General features: G+C 34.9%; 2 protein-coding genes across 2 annotated transcripts in view; both read left to right on the top strand.

Annotated features, from left to right (window-relative positions):
- LOC103505822 (cystinosin homolog) overlaps nucleotides 1–3,271 on the top strand; it is a 15,801-nt gene extending 12,530 nt beyond the window's left edge. Inside the window, exons 8-9 of the mRNA XM_026821049.1 lie at nucleotides 1,657–1,854; nucleotides 3,158–3,271. Coding sequence (XP_026676850.1) covers nucleotides 1,657–1,854; nucleotides 3,158–3,271 — 312 coding nt within the window. The remainder of the gene's footprint in view (nucleotides 1–1,656; nucleotides 1,855–3,157) is intronic.
- A 633-nt stretch (nucleotides 3,272–3,904) lies between these two features.
- On the top strand, nucleotides 3,905–10,548 carry LOC103505825 (cystinosin homolog). The gene is made up of 8 exons (XM_008470187.3): nucleotides 3,905–4,034; nucleotides 4,274–4,459; nucleotides 7,726–7,866; nucleotides 8,349–8,448; nucleotides 8,684–8,803; nucleotides 9,160–9,330; nucleotides 10,000–10,117; nucleotides 10,502–10,548. Exons 1-8 carry the CDS (start codon nucleotides 3,916–3,918, stop codon nucleotides 10,546–10,548), a joined length of 1,002 nt encoding a protein of 333 aa, XP_008468409.1. The 5' UTR covers nucleotides 3,905–3,915.
- The last annotated feature ends 3,036 nt before the right edge of the window (nucleotides 10,549–13,584 follow it).

Genomic DNA, 13,584 nt, shown 5'->3' with positions numbered 1-13,584 from the left:
CCCTGTGTCGACAAATTTCTCTTTTATTTGTGAACCGTTACCAAATAAGCAAGTGAATAGTCAATCTCATGTGATTTTTCACGCGGAATCGAATGGTGAAACTTTTAGAACTGTCCGACTTAATGTAATAGAAAGTCGTGTGATGTTCACACCAGATTTTTTACCTTTAAAGGCGCCATCGAGAGGAACAAATAATAAATTATTATTTTATTTATTTATAATAAAAGCAAAATGTCTAATAATAAGATAACCGGAGGGGATATTGTCGATTTTCGCCCCTCCTGTAAGAAAAGGTACCAAATTTAATCTAGGTACTCCGAAATATTGAGCAGAATGTGATTGCTCAAAGTTCCATGCCGATTTGAGAACCGGAGAACCGACAAAGAGAATATTATTTTAACTTCTTATCTGTCTTAATTTTAGATGAATTTGATACATTAATTTCAGTGATTTATTGCTTGAGAAAAAACCTTATCTTGAAGAATTGATTGTCAGCCTTTAAAAAGAAATTTACAAATTTACTTGGAATCTCAACTCCGTGGAATCCCCATAGTATGAATAAGATTCAGACTCGGACGATGTTGATTGAGTCAACTTCTCCTGGATTAAAAAAGACAGTGGTGGATAATCATGATTACTTATATTTTCGGTTGTCGTTGATTTTTGGGACACGGGGTAGGTAGGGGTTACACATCTCATCCTATATACGAAATTATCGTACCTATATCCCCAAGCATCTAAATATTCTAAATGGAGTACTTAATGTACTAATATAGAGTTGACTCATTCCTAAGACCACATACCTGGGATGCAAAGCAAATTTCACACAACAAGATTAACCTATTTCAAACAATACCTAGTACCTCGATATTGTAGTTTATGAGAACTATAGGTATTCAAGTAATATCTGATATTACCTATAGTTAATCTGAAGAACGTAGATATCAAGTAGCATCAGGTGTGAAATCTTCCATGGTGAAAACAACTTTGTGGCAACAAGTCTTCAAATGTCAGCAAAAACGCTAGCAGTTCATTCACCCAGGATAATTGATGTCGGCATTAAAATAGCAACAGGTAGGTAGGTAGATGTTCTTCAGATAATCCTGCTTAAGAAGGCTTTTCGAAGAATTAATTATTCTTAACATTATAATTTCACGTAAGCACTATTAAGTTCAAGCTATGTAGGTAAATGCCGTAAATGTCCTTATCAGTAAAGGTCAAATATCTACCTAATCAGATATAAGTACATAATATGATAGTAGATAATAGGTACCTTAGGTACCTACCAAAGGATATGGTCTTGAAAATCAGGACATAGGAAAAAATGCACTTGGTCTCTCTATTTAGCACTAATATCAATGTTTTTCTTCTAAAAACATTGTTAATATATACCTAGGTACCTACTTATCTCATTTTCACATAGACTATAAATAGGTACCAGAACTAAATTCACTAGATTGCTAGAATCATTAGGTATGTATCTTCTACACATCATGAGAGTAGGTACTCAACTACTCATACTTCCTACCTATAGGTATATCAGTAGATACCTACCTAGGTAATACCTATCCATCTATTATTTAATTTGTAAATATTTCGACGCCTCACAGGCAAAATATTTATAAACACGGAACGGGAACTGAGCTTTCTTCACAGCGTGGTACTCAAAAAGTATCCATAGGAGCACGGTGTCTAATGTGTGCTTACTTCCTATATCTATCTGGAGTACTTGGGCTGGTCCTGTTTAATAAGTTCCAGTGGATAGATTTCCTTAACCAGTGCTCTGATGTTAAGTTGACCATTACGTTGATCAAGTATATACCTCAGGTAAGTGATCAATGGGGACCGTTCAGGGTTAATAGAAGGCAGGCAAATTTTAGTTATCACTCTCATTAGACATACATAGGGCTGTTTAGGGTTATTAGAAAGCAGTCAAATTTTAGTCATTTGGCAGGTAAATAGAATATGTATATCTCGGTTTTATTGCTAGGATGAGACTGAACTGTCCTTAAACCACAGTAGTCTACATAAAGTTTCGTATATTTGATTGGTGATATACTTAATACATTCTTATATTGCAGTTATTTATATTAGTAAATGATTTCAGACCACAATAGTTATATTTTAGTATTTTTACAGCCTATAAAAAAATAAATATGATTGATAACTATAATACTATAAATAGATGGACGGTACTACATAAAGCATAACCATCATCACGGGGATTTATCTTTTCACTTTTGTGGATATCACACTATCACAGCATTGCTATTAAGTTCTTCCTTTGCAAAGCAATGCCCACATTTCATGACAGTGCGACAACCACAGTCTTTTATTGTTGAATGTGGCTTACCATATTACTTATATTTTTAATTTATGAATTTCAGACCACAATAGTTATATTTTAGTATTTTTACAGCCTATAAAAAAATAAATATGATTGATAACTATAATACTATAAATAGATGTACGGTACTACATAAAGCATAACCACCATCACGGGAATTTATCTTTTCACTTTTGTGGATATCACACTATCACAACATTGCTAAGTTCTTCCTTTGCAAAGCAATGCCCACATTTCAATAATCTCTTTACACTGGTAGTGCCGCCTATGGTCGCTACTCCATTGTCCTCACGAGGCTGAGTGCACCCCGAACTCCAAGCACAGAGCTGAAGAATCTTCGACTCCGCTGGGAATCGAATCCGGGACCTCTAGCATGCAAGATGCAAGCCTAGTGTGATACCCACACTATACCACGGAGGTTACCTATGTACTTGCACTGATTAACTTAGATGCCAATATTATTCTGGGCAAGGCTACCACATTTCAATAATCTCTTTACACTGGTAGTGCCGCCACTGGTCGCTACTCCATTGTCCTCACGAGGCTGAGTGCACCCCGAACTCCAAGCACAGAGCCGAAGAATCTTCGACTCCGCTGGGAATCGAATCCGGGACCTCTAGCATGCAAGCCTAGTGTGATACCCACTATACCACGGAGGTTACCTATGTACTTGCACTGATTAACTTAGATGCCAATATTATTCTGGGCAAGGCTGTATGTGACATGTATTAAGTACCTTGCAAAATTACCCTCATACCCTTGGCCATATCTGTGTTTAATTGGTTGTGTCATTTTCTGCTCTTTTCTAAGCAACTCATAAAAGTCTTTGGTTCCATTGCCAATGTTTTCAATAAAACCGAGCTCAAGCATATCAAAGAAATACCTGCACTCGTAAGGGAAAATATGGGTGTAGCCCGTAAATGAGAAATTCCGAAGCTCATACCTACTCAAGACCTTCGTCTAATTTATTCAAGAATTAGATTACTCGTATCTTTCTTAGAAATGATACCGGGGGCCCCCAACAAAAAAAAAAAAAAAAAAAAAAAAAAAAACAACTAGGTACATAAACTCTGACATCACACATCTTTGAACTCTTTCATTAGAACAGAAAATAAAAATTGAATTTTAGACCTTTTACATTTATTTTTCTGGAGTTTTGACCTCAGATTTGGATTTTTCCCAATGTTTTACATAGGAATCAACCATTTATTTATAATTTTCACCCATTTGCAACTGCTCTATTCACACTAAAGTGTGAATGTATTCTAATAACTTATAATTTTCAGTTTCACCCATTTGCAACTGCTCTATTCACACTAAAGTGTGAATGTATTCTAATAATTTAAGAGAAATATAGGAATCTCATAAACATAATTTCCTATTATTACCTACATTCCTACATACTCATACTTGGTACCTACCTTGTATTTTTTTCTCTTAGGATGGGCTTTTAACCAGGTAGGTATTAATGAAATAACAAAGCTATGAATTTAATCATACTCAAGATTTGACATATCCTCAAAAACTTTTAGCTAGTTAAAGCTGTCTAAAGTGGTTGATACCTACTCATGCTTTTCTTTCTACTATTTTCAGGTGCTCAAACTCTTGCCAATGCTCAATTGTTAGTGTCCACACCAGACATTTCCATGCTGAATAACACTGAAACCTATTTCACAGTTATTTTAAAGTAAGTTCTGCAAAATTTCCATGAATAGTATTTACCTAGAAATTTTTAGGATTGCCTTTGTAGATTTTATGATAGTAATTTTATTTCTTCTTCTGGTTAAATTCATAAATGTTGCCTTTGGATCCTTTGATATTTAAATAGGATAAAAATATTTATGTTTTAGATTGTTGTACTTATGTTTGAAATAAGTAGACATCTGTTGAAATAATTACTAAATTATTTTTTCCGAATTTCCACAGCACCCCGGTAAGCAACAATGAAAGTAAAATAGTCATTAAACACAACAATGACAAAGTGCTATCAGCTGAGCCATCAATCATCCCTGTACAACCAAACATTATTAGTAGTTCTTGGAATGTTACTATCACTGCTAAACATCCTGGCAATGCCATTCTGACAGTGTCTTTGGAACCAGCTCAAAAAGAGTAAGTTACTTTTCCTTTGAAAAACCAACCTCAGTGGTGTCTGTAGTGGTTAGCACAGTGCACTCTGGATCTGGAGGTTGGTGGTTCGAGTCCAAGTCAAGTCATAAAATTTAGTGGAGTTTATCAAGCAAGGAAGGACATTTGTGACAAGCATTTAATGCTCAACACAATTAAAATTTCTTTTACTTTTCCTTTGAAAAATGATTCGGACTTATACTTTGGTACCTACCTTTTATTTTTTCTCTTAGGATGGGCTTTTAACCAGGTAGGTATTAATGAAATAGCAAAGCTATGAATTTAATCATACTCAAGATTTGACATATCCCCAAAAACTTTTAGCTAGTTAAAGCTGTCTGAAGTGGTTGATACTCACTCATTAGAACAGAAAATAACAATTGAATTTTAGACCTTTTACATTTATTTTTCCGGAGTTTTGACGTCAGATTTGGATTTTTCCCAATGTTTTACATAGGAATTTACCATTTATTTATAATTTTCACCCATTTGCAACTGCTCCATTCACACTAAAGTGTGAACGTATTCTAGTAATTTAAGAGAAATATAGAAATCTCATAAACATAATTTCCTATTACCTACATACTCATACTTGGTACCTACCTTTTATTTTTTCTCTTAGGATGGGCTTTTAACCAGGTAGGTATTAATGAAATAGCAAAGCTATGAATTTAATCATAGTCAAGATTTGACATATCCCCAAAAACTTTTAGCTAGTTAAAGCTGTCTGAAGTGGTTGAAGGAGTATTGTTTTTGTCTCTCAATAACCATTGGTTTATGCATTGTGTTTGTATTCTACCAGGTAGGTGCATTTATCTATTTTCTTTAATTTGGGGCTGTTAAAGTTTTGGGATTTTGCTTTTAATTTTTTTCATAATGGATTAATATAAAAGTGTATGGGAAAGTTGCTCAAACCAAATACTGGTATTATAGAGCGCACCACGTTCTATTCAAAAAACTGTTTTACGCAAAAAGGGCAAAAAATCCATATTTCCCTTTTTGCACCCAGCTCCTCAATCCATTTTGATACAGGGTTCCTCGAGTATTTTAACCCTCCGATACAAAGAAAAGCGTCGCCGTCGACTATGATGTACTCTTGAGCCGCATCAATCATCAATTAAAAGCTATATCCGCACATGTCGACCTCGTCGACCGACATCGACTGAGGTCGTGACTACGTATAGACAATTAGACACAGCCAAACATCAGATTCACTTTTACTGACGTTCTTATTCTTACAAGTTCCAAGTAGCACTACTCACCATTTGCAGGTGAATTTTTACCCTGACTTTAGTAATTAGCATAATGTTTAGTAGGATCTTAAGTTCTTGGCCAGTGCTGAGATATGAACATTCTGAAGAACGTAGATATCAAGTAGCATGAGGTGTGAAATCTTCCATGGTGAAAACAACTTTGTGGCAACAAGTCCGTGTTTATTTAGACTGTCAGCTTAGAACAAGTTATCCCATTATACTAACTTTTGCTACTTAATCCTAATTGTCAAATGACCTTTTTTTTCCATTTTAGGATCAATTCTTCGAGAAGAATGGCACCAATTCGAATCCAGTTCAGTTGAATGATGTGTTCTTCTCTATTCATGCCACAATTATTACCTTGCTCACTATTTTCCAGTGCTTGATTTACGAGGTAAGTTTTCCCCTTTGGGCATGAAAGATAGGAACTTTGATTGTAAGGAAAACAAATATTGGAAAAAAGTGGTATTCGTTTTCCATACAATCCCAGGATAATTGATGTCGGCATTAAAATAGCAACAGGTAGGTAGGTAGATGTTCTTCAGATAATCCTGCTTAAGAAGGCTTTTCGAAAAATTAATTATTCTTAACATTATAATTTCACGTAAGCACTATTAAGTTCAAGCTATGTAGGTAAATGCCGTAAATGTCTTTATCACTAAAGGTCAAATATCTACCTAATCAGATATACATAATATGATAGTAGATAAATATACGGTACCTTAGGTACCTATACCAAAGGATGTGGTCTTGAAAATCAGGACATAGGAAAAAATCCACTTGGTTTCTCTATTTAGCTCTAATATCAATGTTTTTCTTCTAAAAACATCGTTAATATATAGGTACCTAGGTACTTTTCTCATTTTCACATAGACTATAAATAGGTACCAGAACTAAATTCACTAGATTGCTAGAATCATTAGGTACCTATGTATCTTCTACACATCATGAGAGTAGGTAGGTACTCAACTACTCATACTTCCTACCTAGGTAGGTATCTACTGATAATACCTTATCCTATTATTTTTTGAAATTATTTAAAGATGTATATTTTTTACACCAAGGTTTACATACATCCTGTTATCATTACAGTTCTAAGGGTAGGTATTTTTTTTTCTTTTACCAGCCCGATTTCGGAAATTTTTACCAGAAAAGGAAGTTCAATAGGTAGGTACTCAGACTACTACTGAGTGACGAGGAAGCACTTGGTATTTTTTATTCCTCTTATTTTTCGTTCCACCCTTCCACCGTCCACAAAAAACTTTGCAAAGTTCAACATGGACCTTCACAAAGTTACTGAGATATCAATCAAGAAATCAAGACGTTCAATGAAGATAGGGTTATTAGAAAGCAGTCAAATTTTAGTCATTTGGCAGGTAAATAGAATATGTATATCTCGGTTTTATTGCTAGGATGAGACTGAAATGTCCTTAAACCCCAGTACTTAGTCTACATAAAGTTTCGTATATTTGATTGGTGATATACTTAATACATTCTTATATTGCAGTTATTTATAGTAAATGAATAAATTTTGTGTCTTTTTTCAACCTCGCTAGGAATTGAACCCAGGGTCTCCTGTGTAGGACGTGAGGAGGTTACTAAACTTGTCGTTTATAAGTTCTTATTTGTGTTTCTCAGGCCTACATGAACTTCCAGAGGAAGAGTACGTCAGGTTGGAGTATAGGGAATGTCCTCCTTGACTTTACCGGAGGAATGTTTAGTATTCTCCAGATGGTCATCCTGGCCATCAACTTTGGTAAGTTTTCACTCCCTAAACTTATTTAAACTTATTTTTGTAGTTGGCTCGAAGTTAACCTGCCTCGGCGGTGTAGTGGTCAAAACACTCTTGGATATCAACTTGACCTTGACTGACTCATGAATTTATCCTCTGAATTTGATTCATCCATTTAGGAAAAAAATATTCGAGATGTCATTGTAATAAATGAAACTAAAAATCAGTAGTAGGTAAATTAGGTAATTTTACTCTTTTTTTTCCAGTATCAAGCCCTCAGACATTCATGTTGCTGTCGAGAAAGATTTCCGGCTGGGACTTGCCAGTGATATTATTGGTTGGATCTACTTCTCAGCTTGGACCATTTCCTTCTATCCTCAACTCTATACAAATTACAAGAAAAAGAGGTAAGTGTTGGAATTTTCTGCGGGGAAAGTGTGAACTGTGGAGGAAAACTCTAGACTGAAGGAAAAATCTTATGAAAAAGCCAGCAGTGCAATAGTCCTAAATTAAAATGAACGTGGCACATAAGGGATCAGGAAGAGACCGCCTTAACATAATAATATGAAAAAGCCAACTCTCAAAATATTTTTACCATTTTCCTTCCTATTAAGTAAACATTCCAGTCTTTTGAAGTGTTTACTTGGATCTGATAGTTTTTTTACTGAAATTTTTACTTTCTAGGTATCACAATAAAGATTGCAAAGCTATATTTTTGAACAGTCTTAGAAAAGGTCCATTCTCACCACTAGGCCTTTTTTTGACATAGTTATTTCTAACTACATATGACAGGCAAGTAATAATTATGATAGATGAAATTTCAGAGACTCTAATCCTCTTTTTTCCCTTTTCTTCTGTCTTAACCACATGATTATTTTCCCTGTTACAGTGTCATAGGATTGAACTTCGATTTCCTGGGACTGAACCTGATAGGATTTACCCTGTATAGTTTGTACAATTTGGGATACTACAGCTCTTCTTTGATCCAGGTATGATATGAGGTTCTTACATGATATGTTTTGCTTTATTGGGTACCTACTTATTTAGGCAAGCTAAGCTAAACTAAAAAAAAGAATACAGGATTGAGAAATATAACATTAAAATTAACACGAAAGTAGATATAAGTAGTGTTAATTTAGACTGTCAGCTTAAAACAAGTTATCCCATTATACTAACTTTTGCTACTTAATCCTAATTTTCAAATGACCTTTTTTTCCTTTTTAGGATCAATTCTTCGAGAAGAATGGCACCAATTCGAATCCAGTTCAGTTGAATGATGTGTTCTTCTCTATTCATGCCACTATTGTTACCTTGCTCACTATTTTCCAGTGCTTGATTTACGAGGTAAGTTTTCCCCTTCGGGCATGAAAGATCGGAACTTTGATTGTATGGAAAATGAATATTGGAAAAAAGTGGTATTCGTTTTCCATACAACCCAGTTACCGAGTCTTCAATCAATTTGACCAATAAGGCTGGTATTAATAAGGGAAACGTTTCGGGGTGCAATCAGACTTCTGCAACCAATGGAGTGGCCTTTTAAGCTACAAAAATTAAGAATGATACAACAATTAATCAAAGACAATAGTTGTAAAAACAATTCACACTACGAACAATTCACATATTTTACATTTAATGACTATGCCTGAAATTCTTATTCAGCTACAAAATCCCAACTCAACATGGTTCTATTTTCTTCACAGCGTGGTACTCAAAAAGTATCCATAGGAGCACGGTGTCTAATGTGTGCTTACTTCCTATATCTGTCTGGAGTACTTGGACTGGTCCTGTTTAATAAGTTCCAGTGGATAGATTTCCTTAACCAGTGCTCTGATGTTAAGTTGACCATTACGTTGATCAAGTATATACCTCAGGTAAGTAAGTGATCAATGGGGACCGTTCAGGGTTAATAGAAGGCAGGCAAATTTTAGTTATCACTCTCATTAGACATAAATAGGGCTGTTTAGGGTTATTAGAAAGCAGTGAAATTTTAGTCATTTGGCAGGTAAATAGAATATGTATATCTCGGTTTTATTGCTAGGACGAGACTGAAATGTCCTTTAACCCCAGTAGTCTACATAAAGTTTCGTATATTTGATTGGTGATATACTTACATTCTTATATTGCAGTTATTTATAGTAGTAAATATAAGTGATCAATGGGGACCGTTCAGGGTTAATAGATGGCAGGCAAATTTTAGTTATCACTCTCATTAGACATGAATAGGGCTGTTTAAGGTTATTAGAAAGCAGTCAAATTTTAGTCATTTGGCAGGTAAATAGAATATGTAAATATGTATATCTCGATTTTATTGCTAGGATGAGACTGAAATGTCCTTAAACCCCAGTAGTCTACATAAAGTTCCGTATATTTGATTGGTGATATACTTAATAAATTCTTATATTGCAGTTATTTATAGTAGTAAATGAATAAATTTTGTGTCTTTTTTTCAACCTCGCTAGGCATTGAACCCAGGTCTCCTGTACTCCTGTGTAGGAAGTGAGGAAGCTTGTCGTTTATAAGTTCTTATTTGTGTTTCTCAGGCCTACATGAACTTCCAGAGGAAGAGTACGTCAGGTTGGAGTATAGGGAATGTCCTCCTTGACTTTACCGGAGGAATGTTTAGTATTCTCCAGATGGTCATCCTGGCCATCAACTTTGGTAAGTTTTCACTCCCTAAACTTATTTTTGTAGTTGGCTCGAAGTTAACCTGCCTCGGCGGTGTAGTGGTCAAAACACTCTTGGATATCAACTTGATTTTCTTTTATTCATCCGTATTTTATTGTATCCTCAAAAAATTGGGAATTTGGCCACAATAATAGTAGTAGCTTACTGTTGAGAGTGCTGAGTAAATGGACTCTCTAGCCCTAGACCGGGAATTCTCTATCAAGTAGGCCTGACAGGTACGTCTGAACAGGTGCGCCTGATAGGTCTGCCTGATTGTGAATGGCTAGACCAAACAGTATTAATAAGGTGCTGTTATTCTTTCTTGACGAATCAATTTGTTTGTACCATTGTTTCTAATTTTCAACGTTTTTTTTTCAGACGACTGGGATGGCCTTCTTACATTAGTGCCAAATCCCAAAACATGAATGAATTCCAGTTTTAAAGGGTGTTATATTCTAGCAGTAAAAGAACTGCTACATTAGACTCCTAGCACTCCCATTTCGTTGTACGTGCGGGTATGTCCTTTATGGGATGGGTGATAATTCGAGAAAAGACACATTGTGAATCCTCAGCTGGAGGTTGCTGGTTCGATTTCAAATCAAGTAATAAAGTGATTAATCGGGAACCGACATTTGTGACAAGTACTCACGCTACGCGATTTTAAATGATGCTTTGGGTGTTATTGTTGAAATAATGTGAACTACTTCAATAAATAAATCAACCTATTTAATGTGGAAAGTGTATAGTTGAATCGGAAACAACATGGCGACTCTAACGCTACGCGATTTTAAATGATGTACTTGCTTTGGGTGTTATTGTTAAAATAAAGTGAACTACTTCAATCAATCAATCAATCAATCAACCTATGTAATGTGGAAAGTGTATAGTTGAATCGGAAACAACATGGCGACTATCTACTTTGTTTTCAGAAACTCCGTGCCCTATGAAGAGTTAAGAGGAGATACGTTTGCTCCTAGTAACGTCATTAATGAAGATAATGCTCCAAATTTGCTTTCTGAAGAGGACCAGCCATCCCGTGGCGAGATTTTGGTTTCCTGAAATTCAGTCAGTACCAAACTGAAACGAGTTTGAGGTGACTGATAGATGCACTAGTAACGTCATTAATGAAGATAATGCTCCAAATTTGCTTTCTGAAGAGGACCAGCCATCCCGTGGCGAAATTTTGGTTTCCTGAAATTCAGTCAGTACCAAACTGAAACGAGTTTGAGGTGACTGATAGATGCATATGCGTACGTAGCGCATTGAAGCATTTGATTTAAGACTGATTTAGTTTTAGTTTCCAGATACTTGAGCCATATTTTCTTGTGGAAGTATGCGTACGTAGTGCATTGAAGCATTCGATTTAAGACTGATTTAGTTTTAGTTTCCAGATACTTGAGCCATATTTTCTTTGTGGAAGTTTCATGGTGAAGTTAGTATTATGGTTTCCCCATTGCCCAGTATAATTTAACCATGAAAATTCAATCAGGAAAGTACGCCTTTCTCTGTATAATAATTTTTTGAGTGGTAGGTAAAATCTAGATTACTTGCAATTATTTACTGGTAAACTTTTTATCAGGATATAGTTGAATTCAAACACAATCGAATAACTACAAAAGGGTAGGCTTGGAAACCGTACCCTTCCGCTTACCATAGGCCACTTTAGATCGAATTTAATGTATAAAGACTTGAAGACCGAGTGTTTATAAAACTATTACTTCATGTTGTGTAATTATTGTATTACTTTTTAAATTGATTAAAACTAACCTTGATAGTAAGAAATTGTGCTTTCAGCTACGTTTGTTATTCGCCTGAAATTTCCCTTGCTCAATAAATAGTACATGAGAGGTTACATCTAGCACTTTGTCTCATCTTGTGGGAGTATTGTTTTTGTCTCTCAATAACCATTGGTTTATGCATTGTGTTTGTATTCTACCAGGTAGGTGCATTTATCTATTTTCTTTATTTTGGGGCTGTTAAAGTTTTGGGATTTTGCTTTTAATTTTTTTCATAATGTATTAATATAAAAGTGTATGGGAAAGTTGCTCAAACCAAATACTGGTATTGTTACAGTTCAGAATAGCTTTTAAGTTTTAACAAAAATCACAAAACTTGTATTCAGATTAGTGACTTGATTCAAACATATTTCTCTCTCGTCTGGGCATGAGAGCATGGAATAATTTCATACAATCCAACTTTTCATTTTAAATGGGGTTTTTTCTTTCATTTTTTCATCAAAGCCAAATAATATTATACATATTTCTCTTACGTTTATTTATTTATTTTTTTCCTTCACAGGGACTGTTCTATTCAAACATATTTCTCTCTCGTCTGGGCATGAGAGCATGGAATAATTTCATACAATCCAACTTTTCATTTTAAATGGGGTTTTTTCTCTCATTTTTTCATCAAAGCCAAATAATATTATACATATTTCTCTTACGTTTATTTTTTTTTCCTTCACAGGGACTGTTCAGATATTTATGAACTGGGAACTGCATAAGCTGGACACTCAACACCCTTGTCTAAGACCCATCCCACCAAGTGCTGATCTCAAGAGTCGATTGTGACCTATTGTCAAAAATTCCAGGGACTCCAATTTTGATCAGAAGCACTATCATTAATCATTGTAAAATTTTAATTAATTTTACTATGAGAAATTTCTCATTTGAAAAACTAGATGTCTTCTATGACAAATTGTCAGTCTGGTATACGAAATTTCCAGTTTCTCCTTCTTGATTCCGCCCTTCACAGTACTGTTTTGGTTGTGACCGATATTATGTCTTGTTTAACATTGTTTACTAGATGGTTTCCCCGAATTCTAGTCCTTTTATTACTGTATAGAAGAGTCTTACCTATTGTGAATCCGAATTGTTGATTTTTTCCCACATTCAATGTTCTATTAGGTAGGATAGACTAGATATATTTCATTCTATTCTATTTTTATATGTCAGTGACAATGGGAACTGCATAAGCTGGACACTCAACACCCTTGTCTAAGACCCATCCCACCAAGTGCTGATCTCAAGAGTCGATTGTGACCTATTGTCCAAAATTCCAGGGACTCCAATTTTGATCAGAAGCACTATCATTAATCATTGTAAAATTTTAATTGATTTTACTATGAGAAATTCCTCATTTGAAAAACTAGATGTCTTCTATGACAAATTGTCAGTCTCGTATACGAAATTTCCAGTTTCTCCAGTGAGAAATTTCTTAGAAGTAATCCCACTTCTTGATTCCGCCCTTCACAGTACTGTTTTGGTTGTGACCGATATTATGTCTTGTTTAACATTGTTTACTAGATGGTCCCCCCAAATTCTAGTCCTTTTATTACTGCATAGAAGAGTCTTACCTATTGTGAATCCGAATTGTTGATTTTTTCCCACTATTAGGTAGGATAGACTAGATATATTTCATTCTATTCTATTTTTATATGTCAGTGACAATACATTCCTGTA

Source organism: Diaphorina citri, unplaced genomic scaffold (assembly GCF_000475195.1).
Source record: "Diaphorina citri unplaced genomic scaffold, Diaci psyllid genome assembly version 1.1 scaffold197, whole genome shotgun sequence".
NCBI classification, from domain to species: Eukaryota; Metazoa; Arthropoda; class Insecta; order Hemiptera; family Psyllidae; genus Diaphorina; species Diaphorina citri.
The sequence above is the reverse complement of the archived record's forward strand: the minus strand, read 5'-3'. Positions and strand labels throughout refer to the sequence as shown.